General features: G+C 42.9%; 1 protein-coding gene across 3 annotated transcripts; it reads left to right on the forward strand.

The window, feature by feature from the left end:
• The first annotated feature begins 241 nt into the window (after nucleotides 1-241).
• Nucleotides 242-24,154, forward strand: tfa (transferrin-a). 3 transcript variants are annotated; one of them, XM_052463587.1, is made up of 17 exons: nucleotides 242-396; nucleotides 508-659; nucleotides 2,984-3,086; nucleotides 3,352-3,543; nucleotides 4,296-4,425; nucleotides 4,614-4,669; nucleotides 4,839-5,002; nucleotides 5,732-5,882; nucleotides 5,993-6,156; nucleotides 6,557-6,653; nucleotides 6,774-6,794; nucleotides 6,942-7,103; nucleotides 7,221-7,374; nucleotides 7,549-7,616; nucleotides 7,824-8,005; nucleotides 8,326-8,518; nucleotides 8,620-9,090. In XM_052463587.1, the coding sequence occupies exons 1-17, from the start codon at nucleotides 357-359 to the stop codon at nucleotides 8,664-8,666; spliced, it is 2,076 nt and encodes a 691-aa protein (XP_052319547.1). In that variant the 5' UTR covers nucleotides 242-356; the 3' UTR covers nucleotides 8,667-9,090. The 3 variants fall into 3 exon arrangements, with proteins under 3 accessions (XP_052319547.1, XP_052319546.1, XP_052319544.1); XM_052463586.1 differs by lacking the exon at nucleotides 8,620-9,090 and adding an exon at nucleotides 24,038-24,154 and having other exon boundaries at nucleotides 268-396; nucleotides 490-659; XM_052463584.1 differs by having other exon boundaries at nucleotides 270-396; nucleotides 490-659.
• The last annotated feature ends 911 nt before the right edge of the window (nucleotides 24,155-25,065 follow it).

A 25,065-nucleotide genomic window follows, 5' to 3' on the forward strand; every position in this document is an offset into this window, starting at 1 on the left:
AAACACTTATAGATTGGAAGACTGCTTTGAAATAACAGTTGAAAAACATGAGATATTGCTTAATGCAGGACTATTTATTTGGTGAATTTCCATTATGTGGAAATGTCTGAAGTCTGAGTACACACAAAACCACACACACACAAACAGGGAGTGAGCAACGCGCGCTCACCCCGCCTGTGAACAATTAAACGCGCCATGTAACATATTGGGAAACACTAAACAAACTATGGCCTCTTTTCAGCTAAGTCAGCCCACCGTGGATCCCAGCCTATTGGTTTTCTATAAAAGCCAGAGTTGCCTTCTAAAACGGCCTGCTTTTTCACTCCGGGAATTGTTGACTTGGAGACTTCGAGAACATGAAACTGCTTCTCGTCTCAGCGCTGCTGGGGTGCCTCGGTAAGTGGGTTTATACGTGCAAAGACAATTACGCATTGAAAAATATCAATAGACATTGATTGCTTTAATTTATATTTCTCAATTTTATCATAGCATTTATTCTGTCCTCAGCTACGGTGTATGCTGCCCCAGCTGAGGGAATGGTTAGATGGTGCGTAAAGTCGGAAAAAGAGCTGAATAAATGCCACGACCTCGCAGCCAGGGTGGCGGGGTTTTCATGCGTGAGGAGGGACGACTCTTTTGAATGCATCCAAGCCATCAAGGTGAGAGACTAACTACTTATATCAGAATCTCTACTATTAAACAGTATTTTAATGTGACTTTTGTCATTTCTGACTTGTTTCGTGTTCTTGTGCGTTTTACTTTTGCGCCAGCAAGGTCAGTGAATACAAAACTCAATGGCGTTGCATCGTTACGCACGTGGCACATGCGCGTAACTCACGCTTTGAACACGCCGACAGGGTTCTTGAGCAAAATAGTACGCAGCATCATCTGGATATGTAGACAAAAAAAGTTCCACATTCGCCTTCTGCTACCATTTCTGTCAAGCCGTCTACGCATACAGTTCGACGCATACTTTCAATAAATCCAACATATGCACCACACCGAATGCACTGCAACTGCCTCTGCAACGCAATGCTGCAAGGCAAACGCAGCGTTTCATTGGAAGTGAATGTAGTTCTGGTGTACCAAAATGCAAGACCCTGTCGGTGTGTTCGATGTGTCACAGTAAGGTAAAGAGAGCTTTTATTTGTGCATGTTGTAATTTACAATTCTTTTTGAGGGATAGTTTCTTGAAGTTTGACAAAAGGTTCAAATTACTAGTCTCATGTAGAATAGATAGCAGCCCATCTGTAATTTCCAGCCAGCACCAGTTGATCCGCTTGCATTAACAACCTTGTGAGGTGCAGGTCTATTGTTGGAGTGTTTTCTCTCTTTCTCCTTCACGGATGTCTCTCTTTCACAGATGTCTCTCTTTCTCTCATTCACAGATGTCTCTCTTTCTCTCATTCACAGATGTCTCTCTTTCTCTCATTCACAGATGTCTCTCTTTCTCTCATTCACAGATGTCTCTCTTTCTCTCATTCACAGATGTCTCTCTTTCTCTCATTCACAGATGTCTCTCTTTCTCTCATTCACAGATGTCTCTCTTTCTCTCATTCACAGATGTCTCTCTTTCTCTCATTCACAGATGTCTCTCTTTCTCTCATTCACAGATGTCTCTCTTTCTCTCATTCACAGATGTCTCTCTTTCTCTCATTCACAGATGTCTCTCTTCTCTCATTCAGATTCACAGATGTCTCTCTTTCTCTCATTCACAGATGTCTCTCTTTCTCTCATTCACAGATGTCTCTCTTTCTCTCATTCACAGATGATGTCTCTCTTTCTCTCATTCACAGATGTCTCTCTTTCTCTCATTCACAGATGTCTCTCTTTCTCTCATTCACAGATGTCTCTCTTTCTCTCATTCACAGATGTCTCTCTTTCTCTCATTCACAGATGTCTCTCTTTCTCTCATTCACAGATGTCTCTCTTTCTCTCATTCACAGATGTCTCTCTTTCTCTCATTCACAGATGTCTCTCTTTCTCTCATTCAGATGTCTCTCTTTCTCTCATTCACAGATGTCTCTCTTTCTCTCATTCACAGATGTCTCTCTTTCTCTCATTCACAGATGTCTCTCTTTCTCTCATTCACAGATGTCTCTCTTTCTCTCATTCACAGATGTCTCTCTTTCTCTCATTCACAGATGTCTCTCTTTCTCTCATTCACAGATGTCTCTCTTTCTCTCATTCACAGATGTCTCTCTTTCTCTCATTCACAGATGTCTCTCTTTCTCTCATTCACAGATGTCTCTCTTTCTCTCATTCACAGATGTCTCTCTTTCTCTCATTCACAGATGTCTCTCTTTCTCTCATTCACAGATGTCTCTCTTTCTCTCATTCACAGATGTCTCTCTTTCTCTCATTCACAGATGTCTCTCTTTCTCTCATTCACAGATGTCTCTCTTTCTCTCATTCACAGATGTCTCTCTTTCTCTCATTCACAGATGTCTCTCTTTCTCTCATTCACAGATGTCTCTCTTTCTCTCATTCAGATGTCTCTTTCTCTCATTCACAGATGTCTCTCTTTCTCTCATTCACAGATGTCTCTCTTTCTCTCATTCACAGATGTCTCTCTTTCTCTCATTCAGATGTCTCTCTTTCTCTCATTCACAGATGTCTCTCTTTCTCTCATTCACAGATGTCTTCTTTCTCTCATTCACAGATGTCTCTCTTTCTCTCATTCACAGATGTCTCTCTTTCTCTCATTCACAGATGTCTCTCTTTCTCTCATTCACAGATGTCTCATTCTTTCTCTCATTCACAGATGTCTCTCTTTCTCTCATTCAGATGTCTCTCTTTCTCTCATTCAGATGTCTCTCTTTCTCTCATTCACAGATGTCTCTCTTTCTCTCATTCACAGATGTCTCTCTTTCTCTCATTCACAGATGTCTCTCTTTCTCTCATTCACGGATGTCTCTCTTTCTCTCATTCACGGATGTCTCTCTTTCTCTCATTCACGGATGTCTCTCTTTCTCCCTGCCAGAGGGAAGAGGCTGATGCTATCACTCTGGATGGAGGAGATATTTACATAGCTGGCCTCCACAACTACAACCTGCAGCCCATCATTGCAGAGGACTATGGTGAGGGTAAGCATCTCAAGACCAAGTTCAAGATTTCCTCAACTTTTTCTGTTAAATTGAATATGTTATACATATTGTTCTTTATAAGGCTTAGAGAAATGTTGAATCTATGTCTATTAGTGAATGGAAGAGACTGGGTAAACAATGGCCCTTAGCACTTCAGTTGCAAAGATAGGCCAACAGAAAGTCTGCACTTTGAATCGGCTCAAATGGTTTCTGTCTGAATCTGGTTTCTGAACACTGTATTGATGGCTCCTCTCCTGTCCATCAGACTCTGACACCTGCTATTATGCTGTGGCCGTGGCCAAAACGGGCACTACATTTGGGTTCCACGACCTCCGTGGCAAGAAGTCCTGCCACACCGGGTTGGGCAAATCTGCAGGCTGGAACATTCCCATCGGTACCCTGGTGTCTGAGGGCCGGATTCAATGGGCCGGCATCGAGGACAGACCTGTGGAGTCGGGTGAGTGGCTGCAGTGCTTTTGGGTAGTTTATTAATTTCATTAATCTAGCAGGGACTATTATGCGTAATAATCAACATCTCAAACTTGATAGTTATCTTTTATTTTATTTAACCCTTATTTTACCAGGTAAGTTGACTGGGAACACATTCTCATTTAGAGCAACAACCTGGGGAATAGTTACAGGGGAGATTAATGAGCCAATTGTAAGCTGGGGATGATTAGGTGACTATGATGGTATGAAGGACAGATTGGGAATTTAGCCAGGACACCGGGGTTAACACCTCTACTCTTATGATAAGTGCGATGGGATCTATAGTGACCACAGAGAGTCAGGACACCCGTTTAACGTCCCATCTGAAAGACAGCACCCTACACAGGGCAATGTCTCCAATAATTTGGATATTTCTTTAGACCAGAGGAAAGGGTGCTTCCTACTGGCCCTCCAACACCACTTCCAGCAGCATCTGGTCTCCCATCCAGGGACTGATCAGGACCAACCCTGCTTAGCTTCAGTGGCAAGCCATCAGTGGGATGCAGGGTGGTATGCTGCTGGCCCAAACAGTTGCCGTAGTCAATTGTTACCCAGTGGGGAATATTTGGATTGTTGTGTTTTATTCCTCTCTGTCAGTAAGTTAAATATGTGTTGTATATGCTGTACGTTCTGAATATAGCGTACATGGACTGTGTGCTGGTATGCTTAATCCAGTCATAGGGTTTTTATAGTCTGTCTGTGTGTGTATTTGTTTGGCAGCGGTGAGCGACTTCTTCAATGCCAGCTGTGCTCCAGGAGCCAATACGGATTCTAAACTGTGCCAGTTGTGTAAGGGAGACTGCTCCAGATCTCACAAGGAGCCCTACTATGACTATGCCGGGGCCTTCCAGTGAGTACAAGTCTTTTCCTACCCCTTACCATCTCTTAATAACTCCATGCTCTGTACACCCATACCTCTCAATCTACCCTATTTGGAATCTGCAGATATGTGTATCCTTTCTCCTTCTATCAGTACTCTCTATCTCCCTCTACCTGCTCTGGATTGGTCACTAACTGTGTGTATTTTCGCCTCACGAGGTGCCTGAAGGATGGAGCAGGAGAGGTTGCCTTCATCAAGCACCTGACTGTACCTGGTGAGTTTTTAAAGCATTAGCTAGCATACCGATATTGAATGTCAACTGTAAAATGCAAACTCTGGATCTAGAATTACAATTGTGGCAAAACTATGTTAATGCTTACAGTGTAAATGTTCAAACCACTCACACGTCACCTACTATACAACCTCCTATTACCTGCTTGCAGCCGCAGAGAAGGCAAGCTATGAGTTGCTGTGCAAGGACAACACCAGAGCTCCCATCGACAGCTACAAGACCTGCCACCTGGCCAGAGTACCCGCCCACGCTGTGGTCAGCCGCAAGGACACCAACCTGGCCAATCACATCTACAGCAAGCTGATGGCCCTCACGGTACTGGACATTACTGTCACCTGTCATCGCTGTCACCTGAGTACTGATCTAGGATCAGTTGAGCCTTATAGAGCATTATGAATATGACCATGGGTATCATTTAGCAAGCTTTTTCAGCATTTACTTTTACATTGTTTGTTGAACAATCAGTCTCGCAGAATGCTCGTCCGTTGTTTGACACTCGCTATAGGTGGCATTAATTTTTCACACCAGAAGTTTTAAACATTCTCCCCACAACTGTACAGAAATGTGATCAAATTTGCCATTGTGCTTTTAAAAACGGCCATGGCCCAGTTCCAACATCTCCAAATCATATAGCAAATGAGGGTGCTTCTGTTACCATCATAGGCGAAGAGGGTATTTCCAGGCGGGGTTGTAACACTTGTTCACGAACACACAATTATAGTGTATGTGCCATATGTTTGATAAATCTAAATACTTTGTTGCACACACAAATCCTAGAAGCTCCACGTACACCAGAATTTAGTGAGACATTAACACTCGCTTGATAAATGAGGCCCCACGTCCCAAATTAGCATTCCTATGCTGAGATTTTTCTGAATAAGGGCCCTGGAGACTTTTCTGACCATGTGACCTTGGGGCCCAGAGTGTTTCCACCTCAGGTCACATGTTCAGGATAAACTCTTGGCCCTAAACATCACAACTGACACTGACCAGGATGAACAACATCACACAAGAATGTGTGTTCACTCATTTGTGCCCCAACAGGACTTCAACCTGTTCTCCTCCGATGGTTATGCTGCCAAGAACCTGATGTTCAAGGACTCCACTCAGAAACTAGTACAGCTGCCAATGACCACTGACTCCTTCCTCTACCTGGGAGCTGAGTACATGAGCACTATACGCTCCCTGACAAAAGGTGAGGCCACACATGCATGCACACACACATACTTTTACAAGCACACACACACACACACACACGTCTCAGACTGTTAGGTCATTGCTATCGCCCCAAAATGTGCTTTTCAGCGCAGGCCACAGGTGCCACCTCCAGGGCCATCAAATGGTGTGCCGTGGGCCATAACGAGAAGGTCAAGTGTGACTCCTGGACAATCAACAGCTTCACAGATGGTGACTCCAGGATCGAATGCCAGGACGCACCCACAGTGGATGAATGCATCAAGAAGATCATGGTAAGGCTATGGGAGAAGATTATGGTAAGGCTATGGGAGAAGATCATGGTAAGGCTATGGGAGAAGATCATGGTAAGGCTATGGGAGAAGATCATGGTAAGGCTATGGGAGAAGAGATGTCCTCTGTGTCCTCGCTAGCTCTGTTGGTAGAGCATGACATGATAGTGGGTTTGTTTCAAGGGACCACCCATAGGTAAACAATTTATACACGCATGACTAAGTCGCTTTGGAGAAGAGCGTCTGCTAATTATATATCATATTATTACTAGCGGGTGGGGGTGGATAAAAAACATTAACAAGATGCTATGTGCACTTTAGTTTGTCCTTTTGCAAGTAATTCCCTTAATCTAATCTTCTTTCATTCTTTCCGCTATTTCTATTTTGTTTCCTCTTTCCACAGCGTAAAGAGGCAGATGCCATAGCGGTGGATGGTGGGGAGGTGTTCACTGCTGGAAAATGTGGTCTGGTCCCTGTCATGGTGGAGCAGTATGATGCAGGTATGACACACACACACACACACACACATATCATGGATGTGTTTTCCCCTCTCTCTTTCTATCCTCTCCTGCTCTGCCTCAACAATGTTAACATGCTGATTTTTCTCTCTCTCCTCACAGTTCGGTGCAGCGACCCTGGTGGTAAGTACACATGCTTACACCTGCTCCCTCACCAAACACACACCATACTATAAGGCTACAGTAAGATTTATTGGGCCGGCTTCCCGGACCCCGATCAAGCCTAGTGCTGGACTTTCTCTTTCACCTCTTCCGTCTGTGTCCTCTCAGAGGCGTCATCCTACTTTGCGGTGGCGGTGGTAAAGAAGGGATCTGGGTTGACCTGGAACACCCTGCAGGGCAGGAGGTCATGCCACACCGGCTTGGGCAGGACCGCAGGCTGGAACATACCCATGGGTCTTATCCATACGAGGACTGGAAACTGCGACTTCAGTGAGTGAGCAGCTGTGTGTGTGTGTGTGTGTGTTTATAATGTGTCATTCTATACTTATGTCCTGGTATATCTATGAATGTAGTATATCTCATACGGTGTCTCCTTCCTGAATTCAGCCACATACTTCAGTCAGGGCTGTGCTCCTGGATTTGAGGTGAACTCTCCCTTCTGTGCCAAGTGTAAGGGCAGTGGGCAGTCCGTGGGAGGAGATAGGGCCAAGTGCAAAGCCAGCTCTGAAGAGCAGTACTACGGCTATAGCGGAGCATTCAGGTATGGAGCGCCACCACAATGGTGGATTCAATAGTGGAGCTGATAGTTGAGTCCTTCACCACGATCTTTCTAATAGTGATGGCGGACTATACAAAACAAAATGTATTTGTTGGCCTATAGTATATTTCTCACTCTTTTATATATCTAATGGTCTGTCTTGATATATCCTTCCAGATGTCTGGTTGAAGATGCTGGAGAGGTTGCCTTCATTAAACACACTATTGTACCAGAGATGACTGATGGTAAGTGTGTTTCTTATCCACATACAGATGTTCTGCTGCCCTATTTTCATCTCTCTCTCCTCTGCTTCACTCCTCTCACTCCTAGAGATGAATCTCAACTCATTGTTATTTCTCTCATACACTTTCTATGGCTCTCTGTATCTGTGGCTCTCTGTATCTGAAAACAAAGTCTTCAACTCTCTCCTATCTATCCATCCTTCCCTGTAGGTAGTGGTCCAGTTTGGGCACAGAACCTGTCGTCCTCTGACTTTGAACTACTCTGCCAGGATGGTACTACCCAGCCAGTCACAAATTTCCGTGAGTGCCACCTGGCCAAGGTGCCCGCCCATGCTGTGATAACACGCCCAGAGTCCCGTGGAGAGGTTGTATCCGTCCTTCTGGAGCAGCAGGTGGGTGTTAAGACTTATAGCCAGATCTGTTTCTGCTTAAGACAACTCCTTAGTCAGTTTAGCCAAGGATGAGCAACTCTAGTACTAGAGGGATACAGAGTTTAAGGTTTTGTCTCAGCCCAGCACTAACCCACTGGCACATAAGCCTGTGCATACTGTGGCCCATTTCCACCCATGATCCCCAAGCTGATCTAAGATCAGTTTTGGTTCATTGGGGGGGGTCTATTAAATACACATTTAGTGTAAGAAATAGTCTAAAATATAATTAAAGGTTTATCATTGATTTAACCACCAAGTAAATATTTTCTCCCTGTGTTTAGGCCAGGTTCGGCTCAAGCGGCAGCGATTCCTCATTTAATATGTTCCAGACAGATTTTGGAAAGAACTTGCTCTTCAAGGATTCCACAAAGTGTCTCCAGGAGATCCCAAGCGGCACCAAATTCCAGGATTTCCTTGGGAAAGAGTACATGATCGCCATGCAATCGCTCAGGGAGTGCTCCGACAATACCTCAGGTAGAGTTACGTGACAACCTTACACACACATGTGCATACACACTGTATAAAGGACATATCTGCATCTGAAGCTAAAACCTGTTCTCCCATTCTCCCCTCAGATTTGGAGAAGGCATGCACTTTCCATTCCTGCCAGCAGAAGAAATAGTGGAGCTTACCTTTGTGGCAAACACACACTCTCTCTCCCAACCCCTCAACGTTCAAGAAACCTAAGCAGTGACTGTAGATGAAACTGAATTCAGTTGAGAATTTTTGTACAAAACAATCTTGTATGGAAATGTGCTTTTACGTTCCTTTGATAAAACAAGTGTTAAATGAATTACGCTAACTTACTACTACTGTTTACCTTGTAGTTGAACTGTTAACCAAACCATAACCAGTTCTTGAAGTATTTCTAGGAGATTACAGGTTTCTGAAATAATAAAATCAGCTTTTTTATTTGCCGTCCTGCTCATAAATTGCAATCTAACCAAACCAAACAGGTCCAATTCACATTTGTTTTGGTTGTTCAATGAATTGTCCAACGGCTTTGGCATATCTTCTGGAAATAAAGTGTACCGTTTTTCACAAGCTATCTTTTGCAATAATTGTATTGATGTATATCTACAAAGTAATAGGTTTTATTAGTTTGTCAGACATGGTACCCAGCTTTGGTTTCTCATGAACACTCATGCTAATATATATATATACAGTCATGGGCAAAAGTTGAGAATGACACAAATATTAATTTCCACAAAGTTTGCTGCTTCAGTGACTAGATATTTTTGTCAGATGTTAATATGGAATACTGAAGTATAATTACAAGCATTTCATAAGTGTCAAAGGTTTTTATTGACAATTACATGAAGTTGATGCAAAGAGTCAATATTTGCAGTGTTGACCATTCTTTTTCAAGACTTCTGCAATCTGCCCTGGCATGCTGTCAATTAATTCTTGGGCCACATCCTGACTGGCAGCCCATTCTTGCATAATCAATGCTTGGAGTTTGTCAGAATTTGTGGGGTTTTGTTTGTCCACTCGCCTCTTGAGGATTGACCACAAATTCTCAATGGGATTAAGGTCTGGGGAGTTTCCTGGCCATGGACCCAAAATATAATAGTTTTTTTTGTTCCCCGAGCCTTTTCACAAGGTGCTCCATCATGCTGGAAAAGGCATTGTTCGTCACCAAACTGTTCCTGGATGGTTGCGATGGTTGGGAGAAGTTGTTCTCAGAGGATGTGTTGGTACCATTCTTTATTCACGGCTGTGATCTTAGGCAAAACTGTAAGAGAGCCCACTCCCTTGGCTGAGAAGCAACCCCACACGTGAATGGTCTCAAGATGAAAGATCTCCAGCCTTGTCTTCGTGAACACTCACACCTGTATTAACAAGAGAATCACTGACGTGATGTCAGCTGGTCCTTTTGTGGAAGGGCTGAAATTCAGTGGCAATGTTTGTTTTGGGATTCAGTTCATTTGCATGGCAAATAGGGACTTTGCAATTAATTGCAATTCATCTGATCACTCTTCATAACATTCTGGAGTATATGCAAATTCCCATCATACAAACTGAGGCAGCAGACTTTGAGAAAATTAATATTTGTGTCATTCTCAAAACTTTTGGCCATGACTACTACCCTTAAAGTTTGGGTCACTTAGAAATGTTAATGAAAGAAAAGCTATTTTTTGTTCATTAAAATAACAAAATTGATCAGAAATACAGTGTAGACATTGTTCATCTTGGAAATTACTATTGTAGCTAGAAACAGCAGATTTTTCATGGAATACCTACATAGGCGTACAAAGGCCCATTATCAGCAACCATCACTCCTGTGTTCCAATGGCACGTTGTGTTAGCTAATCCAAGTTTATAATTTTAAAAGGCCAATTGATAATTAGAAAACCCTTTTGCAATTATGTTAGCACAGCTGAAAACTGTTGTTCTGATTAAAGAAGCAATACAACTGGCCTTCTTTAGACTAGTTGAGTATCTCGATTACAGGCTCAAAATGGGCAGAAACAAAGAACTTTCTTCTGAAACTCGTCAGTCTATTCTTGTTCTGAGAAATGAAGGCTATTCCATGTGAGAAAATGCCAAGAAACTGAAGATCTCGTACAACGCTGTGTACTACTCCCTTCACAGTACAGCTCAAACTGGCTCTAACCAGAATAGAAAGAGGAGCGGGAGCTCCTTGGTCATGTGACCTAATGACCTCAAACAAGGTTCAGAATGTCCACTGACTACCCTTTTATATTGCACACCCTTTGATTTGTCCCTTTACATCTCAGGTGATTTTGCATTAATTTTGTATTTCTTATTTCAATAGCTCCTTGGTCATGTGACCTACTGACCTCAAACTACTTTCGGAATGTCCACGGACTGGCGGAGACGTGCGCCGCGAGGAGCCCAGTGCGGTAACGTGACCAATCCCGGAGAAGCTGGCGGAGCCCCTGGGAGAGTTCTCTTTCTTTGTGAAGGGCAGGACACCCTGGAATGGGTTCACCCCGAGAGAGGGGCCCAAGCCCTGGAAAGCGTCACAGTTCCGGCGGCATCTGGTGAGCTCTCGCTGGCCCTTGAAATTCCGGGGGAGAGGATGGAAATCTCGTGCCGGGCAGTACCCATATCCGTAGCAGATCTCCAAGGTGAACAGCCTCTGACATGTTAGAATAATGTCGGTAAGGGAAGACGACAAAGTCAGATCCATAACTTCTTGAAAATAGTACCGTAGCCCTTGGAGGGCTCTTCCAACCCCTACTCTGTATGTTACCTATTTGAGGGAGTCTCTCCAACAGCTAGGAGACAAACTGTCTCTAGAATGTTAGTACATGGGGGTAAGGGAGATAACGAGTTAGCTCTCTAGCAGGGCTCTTCCAATCCCTCACTGTATGTCACCTGTTTTCAGGTGTCGCTAACGATGCAAACCAAACGGGAGTTACCGCGGTACTAGTCTATACGCAAAGAGAGCCCTGCAGATGGTGACGGCTGTTGATCGTTAACGGAAGGCGGCAGTCGGTCCTGGAATATGGAGCATTCCGTCAAGCATGAAAATGTGAGGGCGGTTCCACCAGACTGCATCCCTGGCTTTGGCTGGGAGGGGGGAGTTAAGTCCTGGAAGACGGCTGATGAAAGTGTAGTACTGGCGTCAGTCTGATCACAGAGCAGCTGTGGTGAAACGTTTAAACAAAGGTTTGAATCGAACGCTGGCTTTGGCTGGACCCGCTAACAGTGGAGCACTAAATAGAGATGGAAGGTCCGCCAGGGTGCGGGACTCTACACATTCTATGTGGGAGCTCTCCTCCATGCTCCTTGGAGCATGTAGTGGAGATGGCATGTGCCTTACCATTAGCTGACACTACCAGGCCCAGGCTTGCCTGAGTGTGGGACACCACACATTGTAGGTGGGGAAGTCTCCTCTACGCTCACTAGACTCGAGGCAGAGACTAAACCCATTGGCCCCACAGTGATAGGATGGATCTGGCTCATGCCCTACGAAGTGGGGAGAGGTATCTCCAGTTTGTCTGGGGAGGGAGGCCTACATCTGATGTGGGTAGTACCATTCATGCCCATTGATTTGATGTGGACCCATAAAACGTACGGAAGAAGCCTAGGTTCCCACTGGGCATGGATCACTGAATGTCAACTTGAAATTCAAAGGAGCATACCCACCTTTCGCGGTCGACTCAAATAACCCAGGCCGAACTCTGGGCAGCACTCAGGCTGTAGAGGTTGGAGTGGGGACTTAGTCTCTGAGCGGAAAAAAGCGGGCTGGTCACCAGGTGCACAGAGCCTGTTTCAGGTTCCTGACTGCGGGAATATTTTGAAGTCTTAGTGTCTGGGGAGGGGTGCTTAAGTGTGGGTGCCCCGGTTTGCAAGGTTATGGAGATGGCTGAGACCCGGCCGGGACACGGAGATGGGTGATTCCTAGTGAGAGGGGTGTTTGACTGAGTAGGTGTGGAGGCCTGGAGGTCTATAGTTCCAGGTAGTAAGCTATACACTTTCAGGCCCGGGCAGAGGGTGGCAGGGAATGTAGGCCTAGAGTCAGAGGTCTCCGGGAAAATGGGGGCCTGCCTGGAGGTCAGGACAGCCCCAGGAAGAAGGCCCAACTGAATAGGTGTATGAGTGATCCTGTCCTTCAGGGGGGCAGAGCAGGCAAATTAATGTAAAATCGTGTGAGATTAAAATGTATAAACTAAAGGGTGTGTAGTGTGTAGGCCCACTGAATGTACATTCTGAAACTTGTTTGAGGTCAGTAGGTCACATGACCAAGGAGTTATTGAAATTAGAAATATAGAAAAACATAGGAAAATTAATGTAAAATCACCTGAGATGACAATTGATGAACAAAAGGGTATGCAATATATAAGGCTAGTAAGTGGATGTTCTGAAAGCAGTTTCAGGGTTTTAGGTCACATGACCAAGGAGCTATTGAAGTAAAAAACATTGAAAATTAATGTAAAATCATGTGAGATGAAAATGGACAAACAAAATGTTGTATTACATAAAGGATACTCAGTGGATATTTTCAAAGTAGTTTGAGGGTTGGAGGTAGAGGTCGACCGATTCATCGGAATGGCATATTAATTAGGGCCAATTTCAAGTTTTCATAACAATCGGAAATCTGAATTTTTGGGCACCGATTTGCCGATTTTTTTATTTATTTACATTTATTTTCTTTTTTTTCTTTTTATACCTTTATTTAACTAGGCAAGTCAGTTAAGAACACATTCTTATTTTCAATGACGGCCTAGGAACTATGTGTTAACTGCCTTGTTCAGGGATAGAACGACAGATTTTCACCTTGTCAGCTCAATCTTGCAACCTTACAGTTAACTAGTCCAACGCAATAATGACCTGAGGAGAGGGACGGAAGCTATACTGTTACACTGGCAATACTAAAGTGCCTATAAGAACATCCAATAGTCAAAGGTTAATGAAATACAAATGGTATAGAGGGGAATAGTCCTATAATTCCAAAAATAACTACAACCTAAAACTTCTTACCTGGGAATATTGAAGACTCATATGTTAAAAGTGTTAGGGTTGCGTCAATCGAATCTGGCATCAGGACAGAAGGTGACACGGAGTCACTGAGAATCTTCTATGTTTTTTATTATTAGTCAAGCAATAAATGGTAAATGCAATTTTCGTATATACGGGTTCACTGTAACACCACGCAGGGCAGAACAGAGAACTGACTAGTTCCTGACAAAGTTCTTCTAATATACTCTGACAACAGTAGTTCCCGCTTCTGAGCTGGCCTGTCAGAGTAGAGGCTGAGCGTGGTTTAGACTCACTCAGCCTATCGTTGGCGCACAGGCTGGTCCCAGCCCCCCAGGCGCTCCCATTGGCAGGTGTAGCTGTTGCTGGGCAGAATATCTTATGAGCCCACACCTCTGTTTCCCGTTATTGCCAAGTTTGAGTTCTAACAAAAGACAGTCTGTTTTCACAACACTATGCTCTGTATGTGTCCCCCACAACTCATGATACACCCAAGGTTAGCCATAGGCTTCCCGCTAGTCACACCATATGTTGCAAAATGTTACTTCCAGCACACACAGACACCCTCATGATAGGCCAAGCACATTTTCAAAACCCCACAAAAGGAACCACCAGCTTTCATATGTTCTCATGTTCTGAGCAAGGAACTGAAACGTTAGCTTTCTTACACAGCACATATTGCACTTTTACTTTCTTCTCCAACACTTTGTTTTTGCATTATTTAAACCAAATTGAACATGTTTCATTATTTACTTCAAGCTAAATTGATTTTATTGATGTATTATATTAACTTAAAATAAGTGTTCATTCAGTATTGTTGTAATTGTCATTATCACAAAAACAGTTTTAAAATCGGCCGATTAATCGGTATCGGCTTTTTTGGTCCTCCAATAATCGGTATCAGCATTAAAAAATCATAATCGGTCAACCTCTAGTTGTAGGTCATATGACTACGGAGCTATTGAAATGTGAAACTTTTTCATATTCTTGTAAAATCTCATGAGATCCAAATAGAAAAAACAAAAGGGTCTGCAATCTGTAGGCCCACTGAGTGTACATTATGAACCTTGTTTGAGGTGCGTGGGTCACATGAACAAGGCTCTATTGAATAAAAATATTTTAAGAAATAGAATGAGATGTAAATCGACAAAAAAAAGTGTGTGCAATATGTGTCTCTGCCATTGGGTTAGCTAGAACCAGTTTTGAAAGTTGGTTACAGAGCAATGGTTACAGAGCTATTGAAATTAGATTTGTTTTATTTGTCACTATGTTGACAGTCCCTAACTGTGGTTGGTGGACATAAGGAAATCTACATGCAAATATCCATCGAATATCCAACCTGAATCTGTCTTTACCTCGGTGCATGCTGCCCCAGCTGAGGGAAATGTGAAATGGTGCGTAATGTCGGAGCAAGAGTTGTAGAAATGCGTGGACCAGCAAATGCAGCGCAGTTTTCATACATAAAGAGGGACGGCTCTTTTGAATCCAGGTGAGAGACTAACTATTTATATCAGAATCTTTACTATCAAACAGTATTCAGGGGCCCACCTGTTTTGAGCCCAACATTTATATATATATATTTGTTTTGCTAAAAATGTTGGGCTATATATATATATATATTGGGTGGCTCACCTGTTTTGCATGTTATTTTGGCATGGTCTCTTTTTTGCTTTCTTGGATAAGGCTCCAAAATGCAGTTGCTTCATTGTAGCTCAGTGCTTTCTGTGGAGGTGGGGCAGCCAGAGGAAAAAACAGAGCGTTGGGGTTAGTTATGTTCTCTAGTTGAGCTGTGACTGGCTCAGTGTTCTGTCACTCATGGGGACACTACTTCGCAACAAAATCTACAGGGAGAGCTCAGAAATTCAAGCCCCTTGTGTGCTGCCATAGATTTACATTAGAAGTGCCCATCCAAGAAGGATCAGGGTCATTGGCCACAGATAAAATGACGTCAAATCACGTTATATCTGCCATAGCTTTGATTGGACTGATCATGTCAACATCATACTTTCAAACTCGTAGCTAGCAAGCTAGACATGCAGTCATCAACATGAATCAAGTCAACAATCTACTGGCAAGCCCTTTTCAGTCCTTGTCATATGAATAGAAATTATAGATAAAACCGTATCCTTGCTCATTGGCCATTAGCCATGAACATTACACAACATGTTGGACATAGCAAATTCAACGATGAGTTGTTTGGAAGGACTCAGTGGCTAACTGCAAGCGTTGCAAAGCAATCACTAGCCTGCTATTCAGTGGAGAGGGTGTGTGTCCAAGTCTGGGTTTAAGGGTCTCTTTTCCAAGCTTAAAAGGATAAACAATCAACACCATGGTTGAATACATTGGCCATGCTGTCAATCCAAAATTACATCTGCCGAGTTCAAAACAACTGGAAACTCGGAACTGAGAAAGCTCAGACTTCAGTGAGTTCAAAAAAACTGGGAAAATACGTTTTGAACAGTCATCCAACTCGGAATTCCATGTCGGGGACTTGGACCTCTTTCTCGAGTTCCCAGTTGTCTTGAAAGCACCATAAATCCAGAGAATGCCAGACTATGATGTCAACGCACCACCTTCCTGTTCATTTGAGCACAGCACAACAAGGTGAGTCCAAAAATGTCTCTGTCTGCTGCTGCATAAATGATGTAATATACTTTGTTGTATAGTAAGCTGTAGCACATGTGCCTCACCATAATAATTTGGTAAATTTACCCCTCTTAATTTCACCTACTGTTCTGACTTGGTGGTGCACATGTACATTTACATTTACATTTAAGTCATTTAGCAGACGCTCTTATCCAGAGCGACTTACAAATTGGTGCATACACCTTATGACAACCAGTGGAACAGCCACTTGCAGCCTATAGCCTATAGCCTGTTTTAGAGAAATGTCATCATCAAATATTGTAAGAGCTTTCATTGTCTGCTTATATGCCCCCTTTATTTATCCTACGGTTCTGACTTGGTGTACAGGGAAAATACTGTAAGAACGGCCCATGTTCTGAATTCTGTCGCTGTACATTTCAAAAGTGCTGAACAAATAGTATATTGACTATGCCCGTCCTAACTCGCTCATTAATGTCTTAATCTAAATTATGGATTGGCTCTTATCTGCTCATCGTTCCCTTATGCGATAGTTTGTACATCTCAATTGTCAGTAGAAACCACATTTGTTTAAGCAAGACAGCTATATCAGCTATGTTTTTAAAAAAGGTAGTAAATGAGGCTGAATGAACTGTTTCGCTGCCAGACAAGGCTCAGCTGATAGCCAGGTGTAGCGGTGGTAAGGATTCACTACATTGTGCTGAAAAGGAAGGTCTGCTGTTGGGACAGCTTTATGTAGGCCCTAACATACTGACCAAACCGCACATGCAAGTTGATTTTGTTCACCCAAACCAGACGCTATATCAGGACACAGAGGTTACAATAACAAAACAAACTCTGAACCAATTATATTAATTTGCGGAAAGGTCCAAAAGCATTAAATATTTATGGCAATTTAGCTAGCTAGCTTGCAGTTGCTAGCTAATTTGTCCAGGGATATAAACAAATAACAATCCACAGATAAAACGGTAAAACAAATTAGTTTCTCGTTATCTCTCCTCCTTGCTTCAGGCTTCATTTTCTACTTTGGGCTTTATATGGCGGGTGACAACCAACTTTACAGCATTACTACAACCGACTGGAATGTGGACCTCAGCTAATATTTCAATCAACCACGGGGGTATATGCTCCTCAAAACCAATGAGGAGATTTGAGAGGCAGGACTTAAAAAGTGTTGAGCATCACAAATAAACTCAGCAAAAAAAGAAACGTCCTCTCATTGTCAACTGCGTTTATTTTCAACAAACTTAACATGTGTAAATATTTGTATGAACATAACAAGATTCAACAACTGAGAAATAAACTGAACAAGTTCCACAGACATGTGACTAACAGAAATGGAATCATGTGTCCCTGAACAAGGGGGGCTCAAAATCAAAAGTAACAGTCAGTATCTGGTGTGGCCACTAGCTGCATTAAGTAGTGCATCTCCTCCTCATGGACTGCACCAGATTTGCCCGTTCTTGCTGTGAGATGTTACCCCACTCATCCACCAAGGCACCTACAAGTTCCCAGACATTTCTGGGGGCAATGGCCCTAGCCCTCACCCTCCGATCCAACAGGTCCCAGACGTACTCAATGGGATTGAGATCCGAACTCTTCGCTGGCCATGACAGAACACTGACATTCCTGTCTTGCAGAAAATCACGCACAGAACGAGCAGTATGGCTGGTGGCATTGTCATGCTGGAGGGTCATGTCAGGATGAGCCTGCAAGAAGGGTACCACATGAGGGAGGAGGATGTCTTCACTGTAACGCACTGCGTTGAGATTGCCTGCAATGACAACAAGCTCAGTCCGATGATGCTGTGACATGCTGCCCCAGACCATGACGGCCCCCCACCTCCAAATCGATCCCGCTCCAGAGTACAGGCATCGGTGTAACGCTCATTCCTTCGATGATAAATGCTAATCTGACCATCACCCCTGGTGAGACAAAACCCTGACTCGTCAGTGAAGAGCACTTTTTACCAGTCCTGTATGGTCCAGCGATGGTGGGTTTGTGCCCATAGACAACTTTGTTGCTGGTGATATCTGGTGAGGACCTGCCTTACAACAGGCATACACGCCCTCAGTCCAGCCTCTCTCAGCCTATTGCGGACAGTCTGAGCACTGATGGAGGGATTGTGGGTTCTTGGTGTAACTCGGGCAGTTGTTGTTGCCATCCCGTACCTGTCCCGCTGGTGTGATGTTCGGATATACCGATCCTGTGCAGGTGTTGTTACACGCGGTCTGCCACTGCGAGGACGATCAGCTGTCCGTACTGTCTCAGGCGTCTCACAGTACGAACATTGCAATTTATTGGCCTGGCCACATTTGCAGTCCTCATGCCTCCTTGCAGCATGCCTAAGGCACGTTCACACAGATGAGCAGGGACCCTGGGCATCTTTCTTTTGGTGTTTTTCAGAGTCAGTAGAAAGGCCTCTTTAAAAAGGCCTAAGTTTTCATAACTGTGACCTTAATTGCCTACTGTCGGTAAGCTGTTAGTGTCTTAATGACCATTCCACAGGTGCATGTTCATTAATTGTTTATGGTTCATTGAAAAAGCATGGGAAACAGTGTATAAACCCCTTTACAATGAAGATCTGTGAAGTTATTTGGATTTTTACAAATTATCTTTGAAAGACAGGGTCCTGAAAAAGGTGTTTCTTCTTTTGCTGAGTTTAGAACCAAGCTCTATTTTAGTGACCGGCTATGCACACGCTCGTGAGCAGTGTGGGTGCAATGATTTAATAACATGCGTGTACATTTATTTTGCAACCCTCGCGCACACGAAGTGAGTGGTGTAGTCAGCATGTAATAGTTTGTGGGCACCGTTATTCACCATAACATGCTGACCGCATGCACCATCGCGCAAGTTGATTTTGTTCACCCACATCAGACGCGACCAGGAAACGCAGGTTGAAATGTCAAAACAAACTCTGAACCAATTATATTAATTTTGGGACAGGTCAGAAAACATTAAACATTTACGGCAATGTAGCTAGCTAGCTTGCTGTTGCTAGCTAATTTGTCCTGGGATATTAACATTGGGTTGTTATTTGACCTGAAATGCACAATCCTCTACTCTACATTTAATCGACAGAAAAAAAACATTAAAACGAATTTGATTCTCCTCATCTCTCCAACTTCCTTCAGGCTTCTTTTTCTTCTTTGGACTTCATATGGCGTGGTTGGCAACCAACTTTACGTGCATTACCACAAAGAGGAACTGAGTTTGGACCTCAGTTTATCTTTCAATCACCCATCTGGGTATATGCTCCTAAAAACCAATGAGAACCAATGTCTATTTTAGCGCATGGCCACGCTGATGCTCGCTGACGTGCACAAGCAGTGTGGGTGCAGTGCAATGATTGAATAATATGTATGTGTACATTTGTTTTGCATTGTGGTCAGCATGTTATCGTGCAATTAATGTATTGTTTAGTGTTGTGTAGTGGCTTTGCTGGCATGCATCTTAAAGAAAATTGGGTCTTTTCCCCACCAAAATTCACATGCTAAAATCGCCACTGATTACTATCATAATTTAGGAGCATGTTCCTACTGAGAGGTTTGCGGTCATTTCTAGCGTATCACCTTCGACATGAAAAATTGTGAAGTCGAGGAAATTGACAGAGGAAGTACAGTACAATGCTCTTCTGTAAATTATAAATGGAGATTAGTAGAGTTGGCATACAAGACAAATCTACTCCTTTGTGCCCCACCAGAATACCAGATTATTATGAATGAATCGACACCACAGGACAATATTAGAAAATAAGGAGTTAGATACAGTATTGTAAATCATTTTTTCTTTCCTGAAAACCATAAATACATTAGCATAATTTGGAGCAAATGCCGCTTCCATCGCCGTTCCCTGGCGTTGGAGGTAAAGAGCCAGCATACTTTAAAAAGTTAATTTTGGTTAATGTCCAAATAAAAGCAGAAGGGGGAAGTAGACCTTCAGGGCGTTTCTCTAGATCAGGGGTGGGCTACTCCAGTCCTCAAGGGCCTGATTGGTGTCACACTTTTTCTCCATCCCTAGCAAACACAGTTGATTAATCAAATTGCATTATTAACTGAAGATCATGATTAGTTGATTATTGGAGTCAGGTGTGTTAGCTGGGGCAGGGGCAAAACTGTGACACCAATCAGGCTCTCGAGGACTGGAATTGCCTAGGCCTGATCTCGATAGTGGGAGAGTTCTTCTAGGCCTCCTGCATGAGGGATGTTCGTATAAAGAATATCCATATTTATAAGTATATCATTAGATTCAAATTTGACATTCTCAAGGATCTTTAATACATCATTGTTGTCACCCAATAATGCTGGAAGGGAAGGAACCAATTTTTTTATGAAAAAATCTACAAATTGGGATAGGGGTTCTGTGAGGCTGTCATCATCAGAGACTATAGGTCTCAGAGGAGGATCATATAGTTTGTTGTGAATCTTCGGTAGGCCATAGTAAGCTGCACATACTGGGTGAGGGGTGATGAGGAAATCCCTCTCCTTTTCAGAAATCCAACATTGGTCTAAAGCAGGGGTTCCCAAACTGTTTCACTCGGGGCCCACCTTCCAGCATTCGGGAACATCACACGCAATTCTTTACATTTTGCCATGTCTAATGTGTATTCATGTAATATTTGAGTGACAAAAAAAATACAACATTATCTATGGGCAAAAAACCTAAATAAAAAAACATTAGCTGACATGGGCTAGTTGATTTCGGGCTCCCGAGTGGCACAGTGGTCTAAGGCATTACATCTCAGTGCAAGAGACGTCATTACAGGCTGTATCACAACCGGCCATGATTGGGAGTCCCATAGGGCAGCGCACAATTGGTCCAGTGTCATCCAGGTTAGGATTTGGCCGGGGTAGGCCATCATTGTAAATAAGAATTTGTTCTTAACTGACTTTTCCGTTTAAATAAAAATAAATTAAATGTTTGCCACATTAACAGAGAAAATTGCCACCTTTCAAAAATAACTGAAGAGGCACACACTGGAGAAAAACCAGAAGGATACTGAGCACTACTCCAAGGGCACGGTCTATGACCTGCATGGTGTCAGAACCAGGTACTGATCCAAGTTCAGCCCTATGTGGTCCCAAAGAACCGAGACACCAACTACTCATCTGTCAGCCAGAGAAAAACTTCTGATGTGAGCACTCTGTCGCATTATCTCTGTCTCTGCTTGGTCTTTTCAATGACAAGCAACATGAGATCTAGAGAGCAATTGTTCAAAACATTCTCCCATCTCTGCATAAAATTACTGTCTTCTAAGCCAAAAGCGGGGGCTTTGTTAATTCTAAGCCTCAGAGGGATATGTTTCTCCCTCCAATACTCAGATAAGAGGCGAGACTCTTTCTTTCTCTGTTCTTCCAAGTCTCTGTTTGTCACTGTACCTTACACAGATGCGCAGGTTGACTCATAACTCGCAGTCATGCGGTTATATCCGTGTGGTGTTAGAGTTGCGTAAATTCGAATCTGGTATCAGGATAAATATAACAATGAGTCACCGATTTTATACTATGTATTTTTTATTAGCTAAGTAATAAATGGCAAATGCAACTTTCGTATATACAGGCTCACTGTAATACCACGCAGGGCAGAACAGAGAACTGACAAGATGTATGTGAACAGTATTCTTTATACTGTGATAGACAGTTCCAACCCGTCTGTTGGCCTATCACAGTAGAGACTGGGCTTGGTTTAAACTTGCTCAGCCTATTGCAGGCGCTCAGGCGGGTCCCCGCCTCTTGGCGCTTCTGTTGATAGATAACTTGCTGTGAAGAACATCCAGGCTCTCATGCTCCATACCGTTATCTCGCACCTGGCTCCTGTTATCTAACAAAAGACCGCTTGTTCTGCAACCCCACGCTCTGAATGTGCCACCCCTAACTCATTGCACAGTTCCTGTCTTTTTTCCATCATGAGAAAGGCCCATGGCCCTGAAGCTTTTAACAATGTTTCAAGTCAGCTATGTTGCATAACACATACATACATCCACACAAGCCAACAGCAGATCATATTCAATCATATATATGGTAATGGCTATAATGTAAAACACAGGATCCAACAGTGGCGGGTGGCTTTAGGGTCATGAAATATTGTTCGGAAGAAGGGTGGGTGGCGGGTTGGTTGAATAAAGACAAAACAATGCATTAAAAGTCCATAAATGTATAATTATTGTGAAATTCATATCTATAGGCTACAGTGAGGTTTTTCTTACATTGTTTTTTTCTGGCATTAGTGTGTAGTCTATGCCTAAGCTTTAGGGCCTAACTTGTATGCTCGCCAATATAACATTAACGTCTAGCTACCCAAAGGTTGCGTGTTCAGAATCTCATTATGGGCAACTCAAGCATTTTACATAATTAGCAACTTTGCAACTACTTACTACTTTAACTACTTTGTAACTACTTAGCATTTTAGCTAACCCTTCCCCTAACCTTTTAACTAACCCTTTCCCTAACCCCAACCTTTTAACCTAAGTCCTAAACGTAACCCTTATTCCCTAGAGCTAATGTAACAATATAACTTTAGACCGCCCCCTCGCCCCTACCCGGGCGTGAACCAGGGACCCTCTGCACACATCAACTACAGTCACCCACGAAGCATCGTTACCCATCACTCCACAAAAGCCACGGCCCTTGCAGAGCAAGGGGAACCACTACTTCAAGGTCTCAGAAAGTGACGTCACCGATTGAAACGCTATTTAGCGCACACCGCTAACTAGCTAGCCGTTTCACATCCGTTACACTAACATTAGCCAAATTTGTAACATAATGTATGTTTTGCAAATTCGTAACATATTGTATGAATTGCAATCTGTAAAATATTGTACGATTTGCAATTCGTAACATATCATAAGAAATGGATGATGGACATCCACCAATTAATACATACCATACGAAACATAACAAATCATACTAAATGGAGTGTAAAATATATGTAAAATATAAAATATGCATCCAAGCCTAACTGAAATCTTACAAGAAACATGTTGGGTAGTTTACACAGCTATTAATTTCCTTAAAACCAGTTAAACTGATACCATTTGGACATTTTGCACAGAATATCTTTCTGTATTTTTATTTTTGTTATTACATTTTCTCCACGGCCCCAATCGTCTTTGCTGCATGAGAGAAACAGAGATGAAAGAGAAAACTGTACCAATGTCAACTACATTGAAGCATTCATTCTATCGATGTATCACATTCTGGTGAGCAAATGCTTATTTACTAGCCTCGTTATTATGTCATTTTCTTCTGTTACTTTTTGATTTTATATATTTTTTTAACTTTGGTTTATTTTCGTAAAAAAACAACTATATTTCTTGAACTGCATTGTTGGTTGAGGGCTTGTAAGTAAGCATTTAATGGTAAGCTGTTGTATGTGACAAATCCGATTTGATTTGATTCTAAGGCAACAAGTCAGCTAATTTTTGTATTATTATAATAATTTTTGTATTTAACCTTTATTTAACTTGGAAAGTCAGTTAAGAACAAATTATTATTTACAATGACGGCCTACCCCGGCCAAACCCGGACGACGCGAGGCCAGTTGTGCGCCGCCTTATGGGACTCCCAATCAAGACCAGATTCAAACCAGGGCCTGCAGTGACACCTCTTGCACTGAGATGCCGTGCCTTAGACCGCTGCGCCAGTCGGGAGCAAAGGACAGAAGATAATCTGCATGTATCTAATCATAGACAAGTTGACTAACAAATACCCTACCAAAGTGTCAGAAATTATAAGCAGAAACATAGGCCTATCTGAAAGCCCATTAAAAAGTCAATCTGCCATCTCTGACTCTATAACGCATTTTCTATATTTTTGTTAGGGTCTGTTGCGGGCCTCAAATGTTCACATAGTCGGGCGGTGGCAGATGAGTTATTGGCATGTATAAAGGACATATCTGCATCTGAAGCTAAAACCTGTTCTCCCATTCTCCCCTCAGATTTGGAGAAGGCATGCACTTTCCATTCCTGCCAGCAGAAAGAATAGTGGAGCTTACCTTTGTGGCAAACACACACTCTCTCTCCCAACCCCTCAACGTTCAAGCAACCTAAGCAGTAGATGAAACTGAATTCAGTTGAGAATTTGTTTTGTAAAAATGAACAAAACATTTAAAAAATATAGGACAAAACACACATCACGACAAGAGAGACAACACAACACTACATAAAGAGAGACCTAAGAGAACAACATAGCAAGGCAGCAACATATGACAACACAGCATGTTATCAACACAACATAACAACAACATGGTAGCAACACAACATGGTAGCAGCACAAAACATGGTACAAACGTTATTGGGCAAAGACAACAGCACGAAGGGCAAGAAGGTAGAGGCAACAATACATCACGCAAAGCAGCCACAACTGTGAGTAAGAGTGTCCATGATTGAGTCTTTGAACGAAGAGATTGAGATAAAACTGTCCAGTTTGAGTGTTTGTTGCAGCTTGTTCCTGTCGCTAGCTGCAGCGAACTGAAAAGAGGAGCGACACAGGGATGTGTGTGCTTTAGGAACTTTAAACAGAATGTGACTGGCAGAATAGGTGTTGTATGTGGAGGATAAGGGCTGCAGTAGATATCTCAGATAGGGGGGAGTGAGGCCTAAGTGGATTTTATAAATAAGCATCAACCAGTGGGTCTTGCGATGGGTATACAGAGATTACTAGTTTGCAGAGGAGTATAAAGTGCAGTGATGCGTCCTTATAAGGAGCATTGGTGGCAAATCTGATGGCCAAATGGTAAATAACATCTAACCGCTCGAGAGCACCCTTACCTACCAATCTATAAATGATGTCTCCGTAATCTAGCATGGGTAGGATGGTCATCTGAATCAGGGTTGGTTTGGCAGCTGGGGTGAAAGAGGAGCTATTATGATAGAGAAAACAAAGTCTCGATTTAACTTTAGCTTGCAGCTTTGATATGTGCCGAGAGAAGGACCGTGTACCCGTCTAGCCATACTCCCAAGTACT

This window comes from Oncorhynchus keta, chromosome 15 (assembly GCF_023373465.1).
Source record: "Oncorhynchus keta strain PuntledgeMale-10-30-2019 chromosome 15, Oket_V2, whole genome shotgun sequence".
NCBI lineage: Eukaryota > Metazoa > Chordata > Actinopteri > Salmoniformes > Salmonidae > Oncorhynchus > Oncorhynchus keta.

Bases quoted from the DNA above. Each gene is read 5' to 3' on its own strand.
- tfa (XM_052463586.1), top strand. From the start codon at position 357: ATGAAACTGCTTCTCGTCTCAGCGCTGCTGGGGTGCCTCG. The intron at 3,544-4,295 runs GTGAGTGGCTGC...TTTGTTTGGCAG, and splicing joins GGACAGACCTGTGGAGTCGG to CGGTGAGCGACTTCTTCAAT. The intron at 5,883-5,992 runs GTGAGGCCACAC...TGTGCTTTTCAG, and splicing joins TATACGCTCCCTGACAAAAG to CGCAGGCCACAGGTGCCACC.